Consider the following 22,368-nt stretch of genomic DNA (forward strand, 5'->3'; position numbering starts at 1 on the left):
AGGAGCCTAGCCTGTAGCTAAGTAAAATCAAACCATTTTTGTTATTATTTGTTATAAATGAATAAAAACTTATCTTATTCTTCATAAATATTACTATAAACTAAATTCACATTGATTTCTATTGACTGATTGAAAAATTGGTAATTAGCAACGTTCAGCAATTATTTTTGTTAGTCTGGCAACATGCAGAATGAATACAAATGCTTGTGTCATCAAACGAAGTACGAACTACGAAGGTTTTGTTATCAAAATGTTGATTGCTTTCATTAATAACTGCTACTTTTCATTTCTTTAAACGATAGTGTGGATGGGATCAGATCATAACATAAACTCTTAAAATGAGTGCCGATAAGTTTCTGGAAGTTGATAAGGCGGCTTACATCACGTTTGAAGCAGCAATGCAAACGTTAGATGTCGAGGTGAAGAAACAAATTCAATCCATTAAGACAATTTCCACTTCTATAGATACATCAGTGGCACTTAAAGGGATAAACTTCAATAAATCTGGCAATAAAGGAATATTTATGGTAATTTGGTTCTCGGTTAATTGTGTCTTCTTTGAATGCTAACTAATTTTAACTGAATTTTTCAGGGAGTCTATGACAATCAAATCCATTATGACAACACAAATTCCTTTAAACTAGCAATCAATGAAATTTCAGAAAAGGGTGATGTTGGTGAAAAATTCTTTCTTACTCTACATGCAAAGGTTGCCGAAGAGTGGCAAAACAATGCCACAGTAAAGTTATTTACAAAAAAAATTGGGAAGGCCATTATAGTATTTCAAAGTAGGTGATTTATGTGAGTTTCAGTATTCAATAACTTATTTGTTTTCTTCCTCAATAGACATTCCATACCAAGTTAAGAGTAAAAACATTGAATTTCATTTGATGGTTCCTTCATCAACTTGTCCTTGGATGAAAGTCAAGCATTACTTCTCTTCCTTTACTGATGCTAAATCAGAGCAATATGTATATACATCACTCTATGATGCCGAAAAAAATATGGCCATAACTAAGAAACCGAAAATGAAATGCAATCTTTATGCAGTCATACATTCTCAAATTCATGTAAATATGCTTGCATTGGTCTTATTTTTATTTCCTTCTAATGGCAACATTTTGTTTACCCTCAGGAACCAAAGGAAGGTAGACAAGGCAAAGGACACGGGATGTTTGTGGTAGTTGATCCTTCGTGCTACGAAGATATGGTGAAACAACGAGAGTATTGCGTACATGTTTTCACTTCGTCTCTTAGTGCTTTTCCCAAAATTGAAACGGGTGACATCATCCGTCTACACCGCGGATGGGCTGAAATCAGACCAAAAGACGGTCATACTGATTTTCGAGTTTTTCGTGAAGATGACCTGGTTATATTTCCGTGGAATGACGAAGAAAGACCTCGGTGCTCGGCCAGTCGTTTCACTGTTACGAAAGAAGACGTTGAACTGGTTAAAAATCTGAAAAAATGGTCACTTGAACGATATCGAAAGCCAGTAGAAACGATACATGCCAATGTAGAAGCTACGGACAAGAACCCCATCACTCTAAGTGTAATTTTAAAATTTCTATTTTTAATGTTGTCTCATTCTTATGAATATCTATATTTTTTTTTAAATCAGGAAATCAAATTGCGAGAGAACTTTAACTTGTCCTGTCGCGTTGTAGACTTTTTCGAAGAAGAATGTGGTATGGCAATTTGGGTTGAAGATGGAACACGGTGTCCGCTTTTTACAGTAAGCGACACGAACATAGGGCCGTATGACTCGCAACAAACGCAAGATATTAATAGTGACTGCCTTCGTATTTGCATTCGTTGCTCCAAAGTACTACTCGGTACTCTCACTCTAGAACGTCAAATGCTACTCTATCTCAGGGAAGTTGTACCAGTTATTGATCCTTTTCCAAGCATCACCGTTGTGCAGTTCGAAATCGTTGGCGCCATCGAGTTGCTTCCGCTGAACACAAGATATCACAAGTCATTGATACAGAGACTGGCGAAAGCTAAGTATTCCGTCGGAAATGTCGAATTAAATACCCTGCCAGCTGAAAAGATGGATATTCAAATTGAAACTCAGCAACTCCCCGAACGGCAACAAGCCAATCTTCAACCCACCAGAGAAGGGCTTTTGGACACGGAGCCTACAGCAATTACTGTAGAAAAGGACGTCAATCTCGTCCCGCAACAGTTACAAATCGAAAAAGTTGTTGCTGAAATTTCTGAAGATAAGATCAGTTCTCAGAAAGGTATTTTATTCGTTGAAAATGTCTTTTTTTTTTTTTCTTGAGTTTAATTTTGTTGACTTTTTCAGACATCATATCGTCTGGGGAATGTTCTACAGACAGAGCTATGAAAGATATTCCAAGCGATTTCTTCGATCCTGGTTCTCCTCCATTACCACAGTTAGTTCGCGAAGACTTTGAGCGGGAATCTCAACGTTTGCATCGTTTAATTCACCCTGAACTCGGCGAAGCTCATTTGGACGACTCAGAACTGATGAGTCGTTTCAAGTCGCAAAATTTGGCTTCTTTCGAAGATATGCACTTCAGCCAAGCGGTTGCCAGCACTCAAAAACCACCTCGTTGTGGAACAGAAGTGGGCGAATCCAACGACGCAGACCATTCTTCTATTTCACTTTCACAAGAAATTCCAAACGCTCAGCGGATCCTGAGCCCTGCAGAGTCTGAGGCTGGCGCGAGTAAAAGTGAATTGGCAAGTCCATCTGATTCTCCAGTTATCGATTATCAACTCGGACGTCGTAGCCGTTCAGCATCAAGGAGCCTCAGCCCACATCCAGCCTTTCGGGCCGTCAATGAAGTTTTGGAAATCAAAACAAATTGTCGCTCAAAGACGAACGACATAAGCGAACTTGAAAACGAAAATCAGTTAAATATCAGTATCGATGCTCCCTTATTCCGTTCCCGCCTTGGCAAAGGAGACCAAATTACCCGAAAAACCAAGGAGACGCAAAGCAAACGAGTAGTGGAAAGAGTTACGTTCGGTGACGGGGACCTAGAAGAAATTGTTCTCGTCGCAAGTAAAAGCCAAGAGCAGAAATCTACTGTTCAAAAGAGAAATTGCAACATAGTTAAGGAGCAAACTATTAGTAAGATTCGCCGAGTCAGCAGTGAAAGCAGTAATTCTGACATAATAGAAATTGAACCGGATGATCTCTACCAAGAAATGGATCAAGAGTCAGACAAAGAGTCGATCATCATTTTGGATCCCTCGTCTCAACTAGACCTTGAAAAAATATTTTGTGCGGTAGAAGAGGCTCAACTTGCAAAGAAGTATTTGCATCATTTGGAAGAAAAGTATACCGTTCAACCAGGCGAACGTTTTAGAATAACGGCAAGAATCAGTGAACTATTACCGAAGCCGCATTTTCCAAGCATAGACGATCCTGTCGGGCTAAAGAGTATGCTAGTCGCTTTTTGCCTTGAATGCAAACAGTAAGTTTTTATTTTGTTTGCTATTTCTTGCTGTTGCTCATACTACATTTTCATTTACAGTTTGTGGCAGTACAATCAATTTATTGATTCAGTCAGTGATCGAGTGATGCAACGACGAACTCTACCTCCAACGTCGACCATACAGGACGACGGGAGTGATTACATTGTGGTGAACTATCTGTGCTCTATGGAAGAACATACTCGAAACATGCGCGTGCTTGTCGAAGGAACCCCCAATATTGACGACTACGAATACGATGAAAACGTCCTTCTCGACAGAAGCTATCACTACATTTGTCCTTTTTGCGATTCAAGAAAAATCCCGCATTCACTGTGCACTCTGAAACCGTCGTTTTTCTTACGAATGCACGTTACTGAAAAGTCGAACGCAAACGCCGATAGTGAATCTCCTGCGGAGTGTCTTCATATTTTAGCGACGGGTGTTCATGCTGAATACTTTCTCGGTACAAAAGCCGATCATGTGTTGCGAAGTCAAGTGGTTTGGAAACGTGCTGAACAACGGATAGCAAAATTGGTGGAGAGCAAACAACCACTTACTCTTGGTTTAATCCGACGTGAGTCCAATCCCAATGAAATTTGCCTAGAGTTTACAAAAACTGTCTTCGCTTCTAATCATCTACTTCCTTGGCGTTAAGAAAAAGCCAAAAAGGTCACCCCACAATTAATTTATTTGTACGTTCACAGGAAACTTCAACTCTGTTTTTTCTTTAGTTTAGTTTTGTTTTATTTCCTATTCATTTTCCAAAGAAAGTTAAAATTAACTGCCACTTCAGAGTTGATTGTTTCTTGTCAATACAGAAATCTGAAATTAACCAAGTATTAAAGTTAAGTTATTTCATAGAATTATTCCATAAGAAATTTTATTTTTTCTTTCACTATTTACAGTGAACTGGACGAGTTATGACATATTTTTTAAACTCCGAATTTTCTTCTTTTCTCAGTTATTAAATTTACGATTGTTACCAAGCCCAACAGATTTCGAATTACAGATAAGGAAATTTAAAATTTGACTAATGAATGCGTTTCTCTTGTTTGCGTGAGTTAATGTAAATTTTGATAGGTGCTGGGTTAGTCATGGGTTCGTAGATACTTTAATATTTTGTTAATTGCCACTAAAAGGATTGCCCCGAGTGAGGCTCGAACTCACGACCTTAGGATTATGAGACCTACGATCTGCCAACTGAGCTATCGGGACATGTAAATTAATTTGTGAAGAGAGAGTGCGCCGAGATCAAGTAATGTAATTGGCAAAGCGAACGCATATCTTGCACATTCACTCTTCACTTAAGTTTCAAAATATTTTTTTTGTAAATTGCAGCCATGTTCGATGCATTCTACATTCTTACATTCACTACATACTACACTCACTACATCATGCATTCTTGTACGGGACTACCTGGGCAAAAATAAAAATCACTAGGTGTACACAGTTCCACACAGTATCAAAATTAGCACCAAATAGGTAAAGGGCGATTTAATTAGTTTTAGTCGTTGCATAAACGGTCAATGCAATAATTCAACTGTTTGTTTGTTTTTTGTTGTTTTGGTTATTTGTTGCTAACCTGGTTACTCCTTTCTGTGGTTTTAGATTTTAAAATTCAAAATAATCTAAGTTTCCAAAACATTAACGTGTGGGCGACTGCGGTGCGTGTGCGTGTGGTCTAGGTAATATATGTTATCGTATCTTACTTTCAAATTTAACCACTTTTAACTTTCGCGGTACGCATTTGAAAAAGGATTGTCTTTCAATGTAATAGAGGAATTGAATCTTTTATAACTCACTATAAGACGGAAATTTTTACAGGCAGTTTTTTGTATAATGCTAATGCAGTTTAACTTTAACGAATAAGGATAACTCCTGCCGCTCCGCTCTCATCCCTTCTTCAATCGACCACCAGATGTCCCAACAGCTGAACAGCATTTGTTGACTGTTCCCTGTTTCATTACGTCACTGGTTTCAAAAATAAGAAGAGTGTGTTACCTTCGTAGTTCTTCTACTAATAAAGTGAAAAATTCCTCTACACTTTCCCTTTGGTAACAAAATTATGTGGATCAGCCATGAGCAATCAGTTACAATATTTGTCAGATTTCCATTTTCTATTGCTGGAAATCATGGCTGAATCACTAACATTGTCGATTCATCATTCACGTGTCGTCATTGTGTGGTCATATCTTAAGGTATCTTATATTTGGGTTTTGCAATTTGAGTTCATATTGCTTGTTTGAATATGTAACCTTCAATCTATATAAAATTCAGAGATCCCTTTTAAGGCTGGGTTCTTGCTTGATCGTGTTGCCCAACCATAGAAACCCAAGACTTGTAAACCTGTTTACAATTTAAATTATTGTAATTCTACTTTGATTATCATCATTAAAATTTGTTTAAGCAATTGTATTAATTAATATTCTTTTATTACCACAGTTTACCATTTCACCCAGCCAAGTAAAGCTGCGGTCAAATTAAAGGAATCAATAAAACTGGCTAAGCCAATTATCGTATTATCTTCCAAGTTTAGGTGATTACAATTAATTGTGCTCTTGAGTGAAAACTGTACAAACCCCGTCTACATCCATACAGTAATTTGTTATGTTTTGTAATAATTTAGAATGAATTGGAGAGTGAAAAAACCAACCTTATTATAGATGCCGACAGACTGGCATTCACTATAGGTCGTGATCGTGACGGCGTCTGGCAAGCAACAATGATGCCTTTAAGGAAGGAAAGTCATTGTGAAATGTCATGTACAGTCTCCTAGAACGCTTCAAATCGGTGAGAGTCTTGATTTTTATCTTTGACCATGTCAATTACTTATGTCCAGCTCAGCTAGTAGGGAATATGTTAACAACCAGGAGACATGTCGTGACGAGGTTTATAATTTTTAGAAGCCCGTTTCACATTCAAGTGAATAAGAGATTACAAACAATTGAACTCCGTACATTCTTTCAACTTTCGAAGAAAAACCTTGAATATTATTCATGTTAGACATAGAATGAATCAAGCTTTGGTCTTTGAATGTCTTGCAACACGTTATTTATTAAATACTTCGTTGAGAATAGGCATTGCTATTGACAATAACTTAATATTTGGGGTAGGCAACTGGGGCTTTGTAGGCCGGGGTGGTGGTGTAAGCTGGGGCTTTGTAGGCTGGAGTGGTGGTGGTGTAAGCGGGAGCTTTGTATTCAGGAGCCTTGTAGGCTGGGGCTTTGTAGGCTGGGGCAGTGTATGCGGGAGCCTTGTATTCAGGAGCCTTGTAGGCTGGGGCGGGGTAGGCAGCAGCCTTGTATTGGGTCTCGACGTATTCGGGGTACTTGGCCTCTCCTTCGTATTTCACATCAGCAGTGTATCCGTAAGCGTCAGCCTTGTAGGTGACGATCTGGGTGCGGCCATCGGGGAGAGCGACGCGGTAAGATCCGGTGACGACGTTGTAGTCGGATTTCTCGTTGTGCTCGAAGTCGTTGTAAGATTCCTTATCCTGGACGTCGTATCCGAAGCTGTAGGGTTGAGGGGCCTTGTGATTAAAGTTTAAAAAATCAAATCTTAGTTAATTAATCAACTTGGTGATGTTTTTTTTTTTTTAATTTAAAACTTACGTATGTGACTTCTTCGTATTTAGTCTCGTACTTGGGAGCTTCGTATTTAGGTGTCTCGTACTTGGGAGCTGAGTATTTAGGAGCTTCGTACTTGGGTGCCTCGTACTTGGGAGCTTCATACTTGGGGGCTACGTACTTTGGTGCCTCGTATTTAGGAGCTTCGTATTTAGGAGCTACGTACTTGGGTGCCTCGTATTTAGGTTCCTCATACTTGGGTGCCTCGTATTTGGGAGCTTCGTACTTGGGTGCCTCGTATTTGGGAGCTTCGTATTTAGGAGCTACGTACTTTGGTGCCTCGTATTTAGGAGCCTCGTACTTGGGTGCCTCGTATTTGGGAGCTTCGTACTTGGGTGCCTCGTATTTAGGAGCTTCGTATTTAGGAGCCTCGTACTTGGGGGCTTCGTATTTAGGAGCCTCGTACTTGGGTGCTTCGTATTCAGGAACCTCGTACTTGGGTGCTTCGTATTCAGCTGCCATATAAGAATCAGCAGCGGCAACGGCGAAGAGGGCGAGGAGAATGAAGAACTGGTAAAGGAATATAATAGTATTACTAAGTTACACAATCTTTTTGATATATTTCTTTAGTAATAGCATGGAAAATGTGAATAAAAAGAATTGGCCAAACTATCAAGTGATAGATATCACTTGTGGTTGTGGTTTTACCTTCATGTTGGATGACTTGGAGGCTTGCTTGAGACAGTTGGATAAACTGATACTGTCAAACCAAATCCTGCTCGATTTTATAGGTACTCGATGGGTGTGTATAATAACTTAAATTTGTGGGAGGAGACGGGTTGCAGGCTAAAACTGTAAATAGCGAAAGTAACCATGGAAGAAGGTTGTGTTTAATGTAAATCAGATAGTGAAGGTAAAAGTCTTACGAAAATCTAGATGCACTAGTTAACATCAGGCCATACAAAATTTAGAATAAGAAAATCGATTTAACGAAACAGGTTACTCACCTTTTAGTTTGAGAAAGAAACTAGTTTAACAAGGAATAAAGGGTGCAGTTCTTTTCTTTTTTAAAGTCATCCCTTCTTTTAAGTGTTTGTGTCGGTTTGAGTAATCAGGATATTCAAATTGTTTTTCAATTACCTTCTCTTTTGATGCTCGTGCTGAGAAGATGAGAAGAATTTCATTGTTTTCATAATGAGTTGCAGACATACGTATTATCAGTCATTATAATATTTAATGGAACCAGATTACGGTCCAAATAGCAAATAATCAGCACAAGGTTCGGTTAATTACTGAGTTGCAGTCTGCGACACAGATTAGTCAGATAATTCATTTGAAAACTGAAATATGTGTGTCCATATTGCGTTTTTTTTTCCTTAAGATTGTTCGAGATTATTAATTGGCCTTAACCGCGTATTCCAATTATTTATTATCGTTTTAGTATGGAAAAAACTAATTTTGGCCCGCCCCAGAGTCAAGGTTCATTCACACAGCGTGTTGCTAACAGAAAAGCTACCCTTCGTCTCGTTTAAATTTCGGTCAGTGTCACTCTCTTGAGTATAGTCGTTCAACTCTTTACCTATCTCATCAAACCTGTTTGCAAACAAAGCCTTAAGCGACACTATCACCCATCCGGATGAAACTACGTTAAACCAGTAACTTTTGGGGATTACCTTGCTACTTTTCACTTTTGTTAGAAAGTAATAAGTAGGTCACCAACATTGTAATTTGAAAGAGATTTTTAGCTATTCCTGTCGAAGCTCTCAATCACGTTATTGGTAGTGATGTAGGCTATGATACAAAATGGCAGTAATAACTTTATCACTAAAACTAAGGTTAATTTGAGTAACAACAAACATGTATCGGTTTCGACGAATAACACGATCCTCTTATTTGACTATTGACAATTCACCGAATGATCGTTCATTTACGTGATTTCTTTCGGTTTACGCCTCTAGTTATAAAAGCACACCTGAATTATTTGTATTATGCATTAAAAAAAAACAGCTCGTGGTTGAATGAAAAAAAAATTGTGAGTTGAGTTTTAGGGAAATTCCCGACTTTTGTGGAAGTTGCACGACTGCCTTGTTCGAATAAAAAAAAAACTTTCCCTTTTTCAATTGGCTCTGTTTACCATTTTTAGAATTATTGCTACTCATTTATTGTTTAATGTTAAGTACTGTTTTGTGTGATAATTTTAGTGATATGTACAATTAAAATATTCCGTAAAATAGTCATTACTTTCGTTTGGTTCATTCAAATCAAGGTAGGTATTGTGCTATGCGGCTTGTGACTCGGAGGATTTTCAACGACTGGACTCTGCGGCACCACCAAGGTTTCACACAGCAGACTTCAAAACTTCATAGTGGGGTTTCACGTTTGCCTAATTGGTAAGTTTAAATTAAATTAATTACACGACATGTCGTTAACGAAAAGAACCTAAGTGGCTATTCAAAACCATTTTCACTTTTCAGTACCCCCTCCAAATAACCCGTTTCTTAAATAAGGTTACAATTGAGTTGATGAACTTTACTTTAGCCTAAATTTAATGTCCTTCATGGGTTCTTCATGTTTTCTTTTATTGTACATAATTTTCCCGCAACTATATGGTCATTTGCTGTTGTTAAAAAAAAGTGAGGGGGCATGCAATAAAATTACCTTGTTTTTATCACAAAAGGCGCTAATAGTTCGTTATAATTTAGGCAACAGCAAATCCTATCTGGAATTTTGCTAGAGATTCCTTTCAGACGGTCGTCAACGTTGAGGAAGAAGAAGAATCTGAACCCAAAGTAGAGCCACAAGAATCATCTATTATTGATATACCAACAACCAACGGAACTTATTTCATGCGCTCCAAAACGGCATTTTTATGACAAAAGCGGTGGTACCCCATACCCCATACAAATCAAAATCTCCTGGACCAGGCGTAGGGAAAAAGAGACCGTACATATTACTTGTCGCTCAAGTTCTCCATTATCAAACCTTATCACCTCCTTTATATCAATGACGTAAACCACCAGGTAATAAGAAACATTTTAATTCCTTTTCGATTCCATAGCTAATGAGCATTTATTTTCCTTTCAAAAGATTTAGAAACACAAAGGTGATGGAATTCGTCTTTACTCAATTGAGTTCGATGGTACCGCGAAGTGGATCATCTAGCGCCAATGTCGTTCAAGATTTCCCACACGACCACAAGAATAACTCACCGGTTTGGGGAGTCTACCATGAATGCCTCGTTTTTCCGCACAAACTGCCTCCAATCGTTGAGCGAATTCACATTGTAAGTTCGAACCCTCTGTGCATGTCCAGCTGAGAAGAAATGGTGACCAAAGCAAGCAACAGGATGGTAAAAACAGGGAAAAGTCAGGGAAGTCGCCCCATTTCATCCCCGATTGCGTAAAGGCTGGACAGTGGAAGCGCACATTGTCGCATCCATTCGTCACTGAGGAATGAGGACGGCTTGGAACTTTAGGTTACTACTAAGCATTAATACCACGACAGGAACGAATAAAGTGCTGCTAGTACAACCATCTCATCTTTTTTCGACTTAGGAACACACTAGAGACTTTGGGATCCGGAGGTAAACCGAAAGCGTGCCTCAAATTTGAGCCTTCAACGCCAACACGAAAATAGTGCTCTAAGCAAATTTTCAAGATCTGGACCAAAAAGTTATGCTAGATATTCTTAATTAGTCAAATTTCCTCTGGTATGTCTTATATTGGATAATTACAAATGGATAATTAAAGAAAAGTATTTGATTTTTATGACATTATTTATTTTCATTGAAGGTGGATGTGATGGAGAATGCAAATTACTGTCCTTACTATTCCAGTGTTTTTAAAGATGAGATAGTCAGATAAGAAGCATATCCGGACGACTTCCACCATTTAAATGCGCAAAGAACTCGCAGCAGAGGCCGCTGTCGAAGCCAGCGGATTAAGAAGCTCACATTTACGATTTGTTTGGCCATGATATGTTTAATATGGGCCTCACTCCAATATCATTTTATTTTTCCATTCTTTGTCTAGGAATTAGAATTACACTTGACAGGTTGCGTCGTCTGCTACGGCAGCATTCGGTCATTTCGGTGTCTCACAACAGCTCCCAAGATCTTGCTCGTTTTTGTGAGAAAAACCTGACTTTTCGTGCCCAAAAGTGCTCCCACTCGTGCAGTTGAGTGTTCCCCACATTTTGGTCGTGATTTTTGCATTTGGTCAAGATTTATTTCACTGTGTCAATCCATCTTGTTGACTGACGCCCCGGCTCCAGCTTTAATTTTTTGCCGCCAGAGGTCCTGCCGAGTGTGCTGCGCCACAGTTAAGAAGCTATAAAGAACTGAATTGCTATGAGTTAATTACATGGCAGATACACAGAACAGAAACAGAAGCTTGGATTTAAAAAATTTGTCTGTTAAGTTCACGTTGACGTTACACTAGTCGTCGACTTAACCGCTTGTAAGCGAGCATGACATTTGTTGTCGTGTGACTGATCATTTAGTTTGCATTGTGCATTTGTGCCATTATTCATTTCAATTAGTGCAACAGTTTATTTGATCGAAAGGAAAGGTCCACAAAAAGCGTAACGGCTGTGGTGCCAAGTATGTGATGCATGCAAAGGGTTATGCTGTCAGTCACTCGTATAGTGTATAACCCTTGTCAACATTGGCTGACATGTTACAGTGCCAGTGAGTTGTCTGAAAAAATAACCAACAATGACAAAAGAATTGAAATCCTAGTGAACAGCTTACCATGGGCCCTACTTACATATTTTTTTAAAGAAAATGTTATTTGTTTTATTGACATTGTTCATTTTACCAAGCATAAGTTTTCAACAGTAAACTTTCAAAATAATCATCTTATTATCAAGCTTATTGCTTTTGTGTGTAATGCCAGGGTGAAGAAAATGACAACAAATTCTATTATGGGGGTCATCACAGATTACATGCAAGTTATGTTTACATAGCATTTTGAGAATTCATCATGTAGGGTGCAATACTTTTGATTATTTTTTGTTAATTTAGATTTTGTTTTAGATTTTTCATTTAAACTGAATGAGAGCTACCCGTTTGTCCTTTGAAGGAAAAAGAAAAGGCCAACACGGCCAACAATGTTCTTTGTTTGTTAACCTGTTGGCTGCTACCACTTCAATCCCCAGCCCTATATCCTTGGAATGGGCCCACTTTTATTTTGAGGTATTGCTTGCTGTCGTTACAATCTTACATGACTTTTAAAAAATATGAAGTCACTTCCATTCTCGTTTCAGGTTAATCCTGCGCCGCTATTCCATGGACGGGATCCATTGGTGGAAACTGACGAGAGATCAGTGACGACTGACTACCGTGCTGACATTCAGCAATAAAGCTCACATGCGTGCCATCCTTCCGTCGCTTCGAGGCATGGTTGTGCCTGCTCCAGCGTAATTCGACTAACCAACCGGCGGGTTGTCAACTCACCCCTCGCTGACTCCTACTACCCTTGTGCTCTCGTCTCTCAACACAGCAGGGGTTTGATCCTTATATTGTTTAGATCTATTTGTGATCTGTGATGGCGGTATCTTGAGGACGACGATGATGTGAGTATTGAGTTGTTTTTGCTTTTTTTTTTTGTTATTGTTTGTCATTTAAATTTAGTTGAGTGTCAATGAGCTTGAGCAGGGACGTTTTTGTTTTAGACATTTCTTCTTGTTGATGCTAGATAACACACGCATGGCCATCGATCGTTTTTCAGCTGTCAGAAGCACCAGCTTCAGTTACTTTTTTTGTTGCACATTTTAAAGACATTTATCGGACTAATCGGAGTTACTGTAAGATTATTTGGGTGATATTTGACCGTAAGTGATTTAACAATAAAGCTCACTTGATGGATTTTTGATAATTTGCGTCTTTATCTACTTCCGGTTTCTAAATCAGCAAGTATTATGTGACACACAAAACGACAAGATATTCGTGATCCTCGTCGAATTTGGGGTCTATTTCATTGTTCAGTAAAAAATATCGGAAAACTTCCGGAAACTTTGCATTAAACTTTCAAGTGAGCTTCATTCTGTGCACATTTCTTAACGTGTCAATCGATGTTTCAGCTAATTAAAATGCACTGCTCAAGTTTTGTGAGTATTTTAAGTATTGATCTGCAATTACGTCTAGTACCTTTTGTACGACGATTTCGAGTGTATACTTGAAACTGTTTAATTATTCTTTTACTTATTTAAAAATTTGTTGTTATTTACAGGTTCCTAAATTTGCATGACAGACTTGATGACAAGTAATGTCCTTTCAAGAAAGTCAACAAGGTCCCTTGTTTGCTAACCCAATGGCTCCTACCCTTGAATCTCCCTTTTTAATTCCTTAAATGGGCTCTCTTGATTTGAGGTATTGTTTTCTGTCGCTTCAATCTCATTGAAAATTATTTTCATCCTAAATAAGTGTCCGTTCTGCTTAAAGGGTAATCCTTCGCTACTTATCGCGGACTTCATCCATTGCTGAACACCGACGAGAGCATGCTGTCATTCAAGACTGATAAATTGTGTAGTTAGCTAAATTACAAGTGCATATCTGGGCTCCCTTCTTTTCTGTGGCCCCGTTTCCCTAACTAACCACTAACCAACGCCCGCCGGTGGTCACTCACCCGCTGTGAAACCAGGAGGAGGGGAGGGCTCTGGTCGAACGGGGACTTGGAAGGCCCATGATCTGATGAAAATTTTGGAGGGTCATGAGTCTAACCCGGAAGCCTAGTATGACTACATCTCCCCGGAAAAACTTGCCTCGTACTTCTCTCTTCTTCTCGGTCCAGATACATATCTCTGGGGGCCGTAGACATGTCCTATAACAGCATGTGCGAGTTAAAACAATGCATCCACTACCCAATGAAACAAATAGCCATGGCTTATTTTTTGTGGAAATCTCCGTCAGTCAAGTTACAAAGACGATGCAGATTTCCGCAAAACTAAACCATCGCTTTCTGTCTCATTGCCGCAGCGGTGGTGGCGGGTTGCGTTCTAACTCGTGCAGAAGAAAACCGTCTTGAACCGGACGCTCTGTTTATTGAATTATTAAAAAGAAAAAAAGCTGGTTTCAAATACAAATCTTTTATTCATTTTTGACATTACATTGTTTGGGTTTAACATTGATGTGTGGGGTTTAGGGTATAAATTTGAGGATTGAAAGGTGTATGTTAGTGGGGTTTGAAGAATTGTGTGGGGTTTGGAGATTAATTGGTAGGGATATGTTTGTACTTTGTAGGGTTATAGATTAACTGACTTTTTATCCAAACTTGGATTACCCCTTCTCTCCAACATCCTCCACTTTCCTTTCCCAATCCCGGAAAACTTGATTATTATGTTTGACATAAACATCCCATATTTGTTTTTGTTGCTTCTGAACTCCTGAACGATAACTGCATACAATGACAATTTAAACAATATGATGATGCAATTTTGGTAACACAACACCACCAGCAAGGAATGACCAGTTGAACTTGATGCAGAAAGATCTTTTACCAGCATAGGCTGCAACAACGTGACACATCGGACAGCAACTACGCGAAACCTATAACCAAAATGAAATTAATTAATCTTCAGCATCAATGGAAATGCTGTCAATGAAAAGACAAATAAATGACACTTTATGTTATTTACAAGAGTTAAGCCTTATCATAATTATACTAATAAGAAAATTGTACACGTCAAATTCAACAGACTGGCTGAAAAAATCCATTTGTGAGTTAGACTGGAACAAAGAAGGTGGAGCTAAGACTTAAACTAGCTGTAAATCTACAGACATAATGCAAATTGAACAAAATACTGCCTGCAACTTCCGTAACAATACACCAGCAACAAGGAACAGCCACATGTTAACTTGATGCACAACAATCTTTCACCAGCCAAGGGGTAAACAAACAAATTACCTTGTTGACCGTGTTGGTGGTGTTGGCCTTTTCCTTATCCTTGGATGGGCAACAAAAAGGTTCTCATTCAGTCTAAATGCAAAATCTAAAGCAAAATTAAAATTAGAAATAAAAATAATTAAAACACATTGCACACAAAATGATGAATTCTCTCTCTCATCAACAAGGAAGAATTGGATCTAGCATCCAAAGGTATCAATATCTTAAAGATTTACAACTTGAAAGGGAAAAGTTAATGTGAACATTATTGTCTTACAGAACACAGTAATTCCAAATATTTTTGGTAAAATAACTAACCTGCAACAGAAATGATTTTTCTTCAGAAGACATGGGTTGTGAGCTTGCATTTTTGGATTAGATCATTTCATTTCTATTGTCACAAGCACCTAGTTGGCAAGGTACATCAAAACTTCAGCTGAAATTATCTGAAAACATTTAGTCAAGAATGCAGTAAGAATTATTAGCTAAAGATTGTTTTATCTTACTTAAAAACAGTTAACTTGCTATCCTATCTCCGTTGTTAAACTTTTTTGACGTGTACTGTCATGTCCGTCTGTGACTTGACTGTGCAACCAACTAAAGATTCAAAACTCATTACTAGATGTCGCTAGTGTCGCCGATGTTGTTCTTTCATGGTGAAACGAGGCGAAATGAGCGAAACAAATTGTTGCTAATTTTTACTTATTCCTGTGATTTCAAATACCAAATTTAACTTCGTATGTAGGTTTATCTTTACTTAGTTTTCTTATTTTTATACTGTACCAACTTATTTCTTCAAATTCTAGATGTCTACTGCTACAAGTTGACTTAGTGCTCAGCAGTCAATTTCCATCCATTAGATCCTCATACTGTCAAAAGCCTAAAACTCATGTTTGAAGAGCACATATAGTGGAATATAAATGTGCCGAGAAAAGGTATTTCCTCATTAGTGCTACCAGACCATTACAATTCAGATTTTTATATAACATAGGCATTCTTGCTTATATGAACCATAGGATCTGTTAATTTCGCAATTTTGGTGGTGTACCCTGCAACAGCATGTTTGTTGTTATGGCTGTTTTTACTTTGGTTTAGAAGGCAACCCAGCTAAGAGATAGGTAGAGTTTTATTTTTTATAGGTAAATTTGTGTAAATTTGTAAATAATGTAGAGAATTTCCTTGTCCCATTTCCACTTAGAGTTTCAGTGACATGAAGAGTGTGAAGTGAACCACCTATCACCACGCTACTGCAATACTTCATGACACTTGGAAATTTATCTCAACATGTGGAGTAATGCTGTTGGTTTCTGTGAATTCCGTTTTTACGGTTTTGTCATCATGAACTTTTCAGTTTGCTTCTTAGAAAAGGTAAAGATTGATATGCTTTATTCATTTTTATATTTTCATTAATGTAAAACATTTTTTTTTTACAGAGCACGCAGTTTCTTTGTGTAATCGTGTGGTCCTGGCACGGATATTCCTGAGCCAACGCTGGCTTTTGTCCATGCCCAACGTTTTGCTCCATCCTTATCTTCCAGACGTAAGCTCATCCAGCTTCTGCTTAATCGCTTCGTACACAAAAATACTACTTGACTTACTTCAGTGACGAGTTGGAACACTTCAGTGGTCGCTTCCGTGCCGCTGTTACACACCTGCAGTCACTCACCACGGGATTATGCCCAGGTACCCGACAATTTACTTATTTCCGTAGATTATCTATTCTAATAGTAAACTTACTTGTGTCTGTAATAATTCCGAAATCAGGCCCTACTTGCGCGCAAACGTATTGTTTCTTAGACTTTTTTTTTCTAACGCTAGATGGCTTTTCGATAATTGTCAGCTGTTAAAACAGTCAGTTTCAGTTACTTTAAAATCTCTTTAAACATGTATCGGCAGCTGTTGTGTGGAAATTTTTTAGTGAAAACTGACGATAACTATTCCCCCAACAAAGCTCACTTGTTAGATTTTTAATATTGTGTTTTTTTTTCTACTTCCGGTTTTCTGATTTCAGTCAGTAGTTCAGTAAATATTCATTTGAGGAACAAAAGAACCACAAATTCGTGATCCTCGTCAAATTTGTGGTAAAGTTCATGTTTTTTTTTGTACGTTTTCGTACTTCCGGTTTTGAAAATTTTCCTGAACTATAGTTCAGGAAAATTCTCGATTTTGGCAAAATTTTGGATTTCGTTCAAATCATACCTAATCGACCCCAAATTTCATGGAGATCACGAATATGTGGTTTAATTTGACAACAGCTCAGTGGTTGAGGCGCTGTGGTTACTTCCGGTTTACTTCCGGAAATTTTTTCATAAAAGTAGCAAGTGAGCTTTGTTCTGTGTGCAGTTCTTAATATTGAAAGCTAATTCTAAGCAAAAATTTCAAGCGCCTGTAAAGTTTTGAGCAAAAAAACCTGACTACTGAAACCTGACTGTTTCTATCTGTATTATGTTACTTTTATTGGCATTTCACTTAATAACAATTGTTTTGTCTTTATTCAGGTAATGCAGAGGAGACGTCGAGAAGATGGACACCAAAACATCTCCGTTATCTCCAAAATGTCAGCGCGGATCATCATTTATTGTTGGTAATATTTGTGTTTGTGTTAGTTAATCCGTTGTCTGCCACGCCTTTGTTCTCCCCTACCTCCTTAGCACGGGCCTCCTAGAGGCCTCCTAAATGCGTGCATTCCATCTTCCCTGTCAGCCCGGACTTGTCAGCAATGGCAAGTCCCACCTTGGTCATGGATCCTTCAGACATGGCGCGTAGAGAGTAGAGAACAACCTACGGGTTGTGTGGCGTGGTAGCCAACGGGTTAACTAAAGTGTATGTATGTATGTGTGTTATTGTAAAAAAGTGGTGGAATTGTGGGTGGAGGTGGGACAATAAAGCAATTCCTTTTAACTTTTTTGTTTACTGTGTCTCTTAACTTCTAACAAAATCATATTTAGCACTTGACTTATATTTCTTAACGTATATTTCTTACAACTTTGAAGTTTTACATAAGTTAAAGGCAGAAGTGGCTGATCATCTCCAGACTCTTTAAATAAACTTCTATCGACTTCTATGAGGAACCAAACACTATCTGCAACTCTTGTGGCACAGCAATTTCAGGACAACACCAGCTACTTCAGTTCTTTTTCTTCAATCCTGTATCAGCTGCACAATCACATCTCTCAACTGGAAACAGGCTGCAAAACCACTGCACGTTGATCAGCACAGGCATAGTTTAAGTATCACCAAGTCCTATGGGGAAAAAGGAATATTATTTTCCATGATCAAACTTAAGATGCAAAAGATATCGTGTAAAACAAATGACATCAGAGATTTATCCAAGATTCCATTGGCAAATGAAGTTTTAAATGGAGATTAAATCCCAGGAAAAGAAGGTAAGTAAGAAGTACATCTAATTCTTAAGTGTTCGAAAAAGTTTGCAATACAGAGTGGAAATTTTTGTTCTAGTTTGATCAAAATAAAGTTGTTAACTCAAAGGAAGCTGATCGCTATCTTTCACAGGAACTATTATTTGGAAGCAAGAAATAGCACCACTTATTGTCTACATCAGATCAGAGTTTACTTGTCAGTTGAATTGGAAAAAAAAAGAAGCAAGACTTCCCAAGTTACAAAAATAAATTCGATCAACTTACCATTTCAAAAAGTCTTCCTGAAATGACACTTAAGGATATATCACCATCACCATTCAGGATATAACACCAGCTCGTTAAACTGCATGCAGCAGCTGCAGCTCAACTTGACTCGATCACACCTTTCACCAGCTGGCTGCAACAAAACCACTGCGGCCATGATGCCAGCCATGGAGCTCAGAATTTGTTGAGTTCTCACATTCTGCAACAGTTGAGCAACAGGATCTCCAACCTGAACACCAACTAATAAAATCTATAGCATCATTGAAGGGAAATTAATCAACAAAATTACTCTACTACCTCTGTAGTGTTTGTACGTGAGATGAGACGTACATCCGAACAGGTACAGCTAACAAAGAACGACATTTCGGCAATTGAAAGCAGTTCCAGTCCACGTGATTGATTATTTGGCCAAGTGGAAATTATATACCAGATTGCCTGTAAATTCACACAGCAACGTCTAGGATTAATTACATTTGAGAAATCCAGACTAGAATTTACCATTAAATTTAAATGCTGAAGATGTAGATCGACAACGCAATTCCGTAACGAATTTTGATCACCTTCTCACTTGGCGTTTCGGAACAAAATGGCGAAAATTTCGTCCTTTCAAAGGCACTCGCGTCATCTGGCGACTGGGGTGGGGGACAACTTGATTTTAGCCATCTACTGACGGAGCCAAAGGATTCCTCCACGTTTGACTGTACGGAAAGGAATCAATGATGGATGGATTGTCGGACATTTGAGATATTTAAAATTCAATAGAGTTCTACTGTCGGACATGAAAATAGTTTTAAAATCGTTGGAGTTCTATTGTCGGACATTTAAAATATTTAAAATTCAATGTAGTTCTATTGTCGCGTAGTGGAGTTCTACTGTCTTGCTGGAGTTCTTTTGTCGGGTATTTTTAATAATATTTAAAAAAACCTAACGTAAAAAATAAAATTCCTTCGTATGCGACAGTAGAACTCCAAAGACATAAGAACTCCTTAAATATTATTAAAAATACCCGACAATAGAACTCCAGTCAGTCCAGTGCCCGACAGTAGAACTCCACTACGCGACAATAGAACTCCAATGAATTCTTATGTCTTTGGAATTCTACTGTAGTTGGAGTTCTACTGTCGCATACAAAGAAATTTCTAAAAATTATTTAAAATATTGGGGTTCTATTGTCGGTGGAGTTCTACGGTCGCCATACCGGAGGCAGTAGGGGGGTGAGCATCCGGCTGGTAGCACGCCCTTCTATCCTACGCTTCCGGGGGACGGAAGGACTGCACACCAGTGAGCAGTTCCGTGCGGTTGAAAGTGATGCTGCAGTTCGTATTCCGGTATCGCTGCGCTGGAGTATTAGAATGGTAGCAGCAATAGCTGAAAGAATAAATGGGTAGCAAAAATAACTGGAACTTCTTTTTTGTTGATGATGCTTTTGCTGAAATTAACTATTGAAACAAATAATTTCAATTATGTTTAGGACTTTCGGGCAAGAAAAATAACAAAAACACACCTTTGCCTCTATCTGTCATGGGTGGTTTATGGTGTTTCTCCTATTGGTAAACGGAAATCGCAGGGATTGGCACCAATAGAATTTCACCACCTTGATCACTGCTTCAGATACACCAACAAATTAGAGAGAAGAGTAGTAAAACTGTAATGTTTCGCTTACCAGTGACATGCCTCCAAAACTTTTGGGATGTAAAGCTGAAGATCAGTAGTTGAATTTGGAAACTAAAACATTTGATAGTCGTTAGTTTGCAGATTTTAGATATGCTTACAAAATTAGAACGGCGAACTTTTATTTGTTTAAATCTGGCTTGAAACTTTAACCAGCTGGGGTAGTAGGCCTACAATTCGGCTATGTAGTCGAATGATGCTTGCCGGGTAGCTGGAGCAGGCTCAACTCCCCCATCCCTCAAAGATACGAAAGGATGGCCCGCAAGTGAGCAGTATTGCTATAATGACAGCCAACAGCCACGTCAGTCAGTCGTCGCTGATCAAAGAGTCAATTCTCGAGCTAATCTGTAATAGGAACACAATAAAAAAATAACCAAATAGGGCTCAACCGGGATTTGAACCCGGGACCTCTCGCACCCAAAGCGAGAATCATACCCCTAGACCATTGAGCCGATATAAAAAGTTTATGTTAAGTGCTATAACATGCGTATAACAAATAGTGATATTAAGTGACAAGCGCAATGTGATAATTTCAAATTGAGATGCGAAGCTTACAGCGCATTTCCGTAGTGCATGCGAATGGGGAGAGAAAACTATGTCGTACGCAAATATAATTTGGTAACGGTCTAACGGAGCACTTCGAGCTGCTTCGGGCTGTCAGTTGGGCAATAATGAATACTATTTGGAAAACGCTGTGAGCATAACGATGATCTCGGCCTATACAAGTAAGAAAAATGTATCGTAAGTTTATCTTCCAGAAATCTCAACTCTGCATAAGCTGGTGAAAGTTACTTAAGGTTTTAGGGCTCATTATTTGGAAACAGAAAAACAAAATTAGTTTAATTGCTTAAGATTAATGATGCTGTGCACTGCAGCAAAACGAAATAAAACATGATTTTCAATAAACTGTAAGTATTTCTAATAAATGCTCAATTCAAACGGCAAATTTATAGCAATTTCAGATTAAAATATGCTAAAGTACGCAAACCGGGGATTTCCTTTGTGTTTAAACCTCTGATTATGAAATAATTCTACTACGCAGGACTAGTGGAAGCTTTCAACACATAAACAAAATTTGACTGACGCACAGTTATCTAAAACAGTTTAGATCCATACAGAATGCAATGCTTGCCTAAAACACGCGCTTGGTCTTGGCTGAGATACGGATGACAAAACGCGCAGACCGTTTTCTACTGCGACTGATGCCGTCATCGGGAAAAGCGGGGATACGTCTTTGAAATGCTTTAAAAATAAGCAAGTGACGAGTAGATTTAGGATAAGGATCAGATATAAATTTTGAACAAATAGTCAGTAAGAAATCACTCACTCAAGACAGGTAAGCCTTAACACACCTCCTGAAAAACGTTACGCTGTTGATCATGAAACTAATGATCTAACTATTTTTTATTTTTAAATTAATGCTGCTGAAGTATCCGGTCACTTCCAGCCACAACAAATTTTAATATGAAAAGCACATCACTACCTTTGGTTTCCTTGGTGGTACTGCTTGCGGTTAGTCTGCCAGGATCGACTGCGGATCCTGTAGGAACTTGTCCAGCAGTTGATGGCGCGATCCCAGTTTACTTGCCAGATTCTGTTAGTTGCGAGTATGTATGAACGTAAATTACACAATCTAACCAAATTCTAATTTTTATATACTTAAAACCTTAGGGTATTTTATGAATGCAGCAACGGTGTCGCAACTGAAAATATTTGTCCACCCAACCCTTCCGGAGTTGGAAATTTGCACTGGAACAAATCCTTAAACGTCTGCGATTATCCAGAAAACGCGAATTGCTCTCTATAACAAACATTGAGAAATTAATATAGATTATGTTTTACTGCAGGACGCTTTCATTCATTGTTAAATGTAATTTCTAGTATCGCATACCGGTAAACCAAAAATATGGGCACCAAATAAATGTTTTTTTTTTTTATGTTTTTACTTCTTCTGCTAAAAATATAACCAAAATATTCACTAAATTTACCTTCAAATCAACGAAAATATTACTTATTACGGGAGATAAAAAAACAATTAATTCAATTCCAAATACAATTTCATTTTTTTGAGATTTTAATTGAATAGAGAACGAGAAGAGTCCAACTCGCCAAACGTATAAGCCATCCACATATTAAAACATGATATAGATT

General features: G+C 38.3%; 2 protein-coding genes, 5 long non-coding RNA genes and 2 other non-coding genes across 16 annotated transcripts; 4 read left to right on the plus strand and 5 right to left on the minus strand.

The window, feature by feature from the left end:
- The first annotated feature begins 35 nt into the window (after nt 1-35).
- On the plus strand, nt 36-4,285 carry LOC124202320. Of its 2 annotated transcripts, none has more exons than XM_046598651.1 (8): nt 36-236; nt 303-527; nt 593-788; nt 847-1,070; nt 1,136-1,552; nt 1,622-2,246; nt 2,312-3,452; nt 3,513-4,285. In XM_046598651.1, the coding sequence occupies exons 2-8, from the start codon at nt 339-341 to the stop codon at nt 4,105-4,107; spliced, it is 3,387 nt and encodes a 1,128-aa protein (XP_046454607.1). In that variant the 5' UTR covers nt 36-236; nt 303-338; the 3' UTR covers nt 4,108-4,285. The 2 variants fall into 2 exon arrangements, with proteins under 2 accessions (XP_046454607.1, XP_046454608.1); XM_046598652.1 differs by having other exon boundaries at nt 36-221.
- Nucleotides 4,286-4,595: 310 nt separating this feature from the next.
- Nucleotides 4,596-4,668, minus strand: Trnam-cau. Its single transcript has one exon. It is a non-coding gene; the product is annotated as a tRNA-Met (tRNA).
- Nucleotides 4,669-5,392: 724 nt separating this feature from the next.
- LOC124202333 lies at nt 5,393-13,290 on the plus strand. 2 transcript variants are annotated; one of them, XR_006878044.1, is made up of 12 exons: nt 5,393-5,651; nt 5,731-5,820; nt 5,896-5,989; nt 6,080-6,243; nt 9,286-9,409; nt 9,722-10,039; nt 10,107-10,494; nt 10,574-10,728; nt 10,811-11,338; nt 12,055-12,213; nt 12,285-12,593; nt 13,250-13,290. It is a non-coding gene; the product is annotated as an uncharacterized LOC124202333 (long non-coding RNA). The 2 variants fall into 2 exon arrangements; XR_006878043.1 differs by lacking the exon at nt 13,250-13,290 and having other exon boundaries at nt 9,290-9,409; nt 12,285-12,788.
- LOC124202332 (repetitive proline-rich cell wall protein 1-like) lies at nt 6,488-7,832 on the minus strand. 4 transcript variants are annotated; one of them, XM_046598669.1, is made up of 4 exons: nt 7,728-7,832; nt 7,389-7,589; nt 7,065-7,208; nt 6,488-6,982 (listed from the first exon to the last, which is right to left on the minus strand). In XM_046598669.1, the coding sequence occupies exons 1-4, from the start codon at nt 7,731-7,733 to the stop codon at nt 6,551-6,553; spliced, it is 783 nt and encodes a 260-aa protein (XP_046454625.1). In that variant the 5' UTR covers nt 7,734-7,832; the 3' UTR covers nt 6,488-6,550. The 4 variants fall into 4 exon arrangements, with proteins under 4 accessions (XP_046454625.1, XP_046454624.1, XP_046454623.1 ...); XM_046598668.1 differs by having other exon boundaries at nt 7,359-7,589; XM_046598667.1 differs by having other exon boundaries at nt 7,284-7,589.
- Nucleotides 13,291-14,092: 802 nt separating the features above from the next.
- On the minus strand, nt 14,093-15,502 carry LOC124202334. Its single transcript, XR_006878045.1, has 4 exons — nt 15,409-15,502; nt 15,221-15,348; nt 14,924-15,008; nt 14,093-14,565 (listed from the first exon to the last, which is right to left on the minus strand). It is a non-coding gene; the product is annotated as an uncharacterized LOC124202334 (long non-coding RNA).
- A 605-nt stretch (nt 15,503-16,107) lies between these two features.
- LOC124202405 lies at nt 16,108-17,446 on the plus strand. Its single transcript, XR_006878068.1, has 3 exons — nt 16,108-16,270; nt 16,336-16,585; nt 17,401-17,446. It is a non-coding gene; the product is annotated as an uncharacterized LOC124202405 (long non-coding RNA).
- Nucleotides 17,447-17,858: 412 nt separating this feature from the next.
- LOC124202454 lies at nt 17,859-21,124 on the minus strand. Of its 3 annotated transcripts, none has more exons than XR_006878140.1 (9): nt 20,773-21,124; nt 20,337-20,562; nt 20,210-20,271; nt 20,051-20,148; nt 19,745-19,985; nt 19,045-19,244; nt 18,844-18,981; nt 18,547-18,786; nt 17,859-18,145 (listed from the first exon to the last, which is right to left on the minus strand). It is a non-coding gene; the product is annotated as an uncharacterized LOC124202454 (long non-coding RNA). The 3 variants fall into 3 exon arrangements; XR_006878138.1 differs by having other exon boundaries at nt 20,051-20,151; XR_006878139.1 differs by having other exon boundaries at nt 20,051-20,151; nt 20,319-20,562.
- On the minus strand, nt 20,598-20,669 carry Trnap-ugg. The gene has a single exon. It is a non-coding gene; the product is annotated as a tRNA-Pro (tRNA).
- A 304-nt stretch (nt 21,125-21,428) lies between the features above and the next one.
- LOC124202455 lies at nt 21,429-22,152 on the plus strand. The gene is made up of 3 exons (XR_006878141.1): nt 21,429-21,553; nt 21,648-21,824; nt 21,889-22,152. It is a non-coding gene; the product is annotated as an uncharacterized LOC124202455 (long non-coding RNA).
- Nucleotides 22,153-22,368: the final 216 nt, after the last annotated feature.

Source organism: Daphnia pulex, chromosome 9 (assembly GCF_021134715.1).
Source record: "Daphnia pulex isolate KAP4 chromosome 9, ASM2113471v1".
Classification (NCBI taxonomy): Eukaryota; Metazoa; Arthropoda; class Branchiopoda; order Diplostraca; family Daphniidae; genus Daphnia; species Daphnia pulex.

Bases quoted from the DNA above. Each gene is read 5' to 3' on its own strand.
- LOC124202320 (XM_046598651.1), top strand. From the start codon at position 339: ATGAGTGCCGATAAGTTTCTGGAAGTTGATAAGGCGGCTTACATCACG. The intron at 1,553-1,621 runs GTAATTTTAAAA...TTTTTAAATCAG, and splicing joins AGAACCCCATCACTCTAAGT to GAAATCAAATTGCGAGAGAA. The intron at 2,247-2,311 runs GTATTTTATTCG...TGACTTTTTCAG, and splicing joins TAAGATCAGTTCTCAGAAAG to ACATCATATCGTCTGGGGAA.
- LOC124202332 (XM_046598666.1), bottom strand. The intron at 6,983-7,064 runs GTAAGTTTTAAA...TTTAATCACAAG, and splicing joins AATACGAAGAAGTCACATAC to GCCCCTCAACCCTACAGCTT.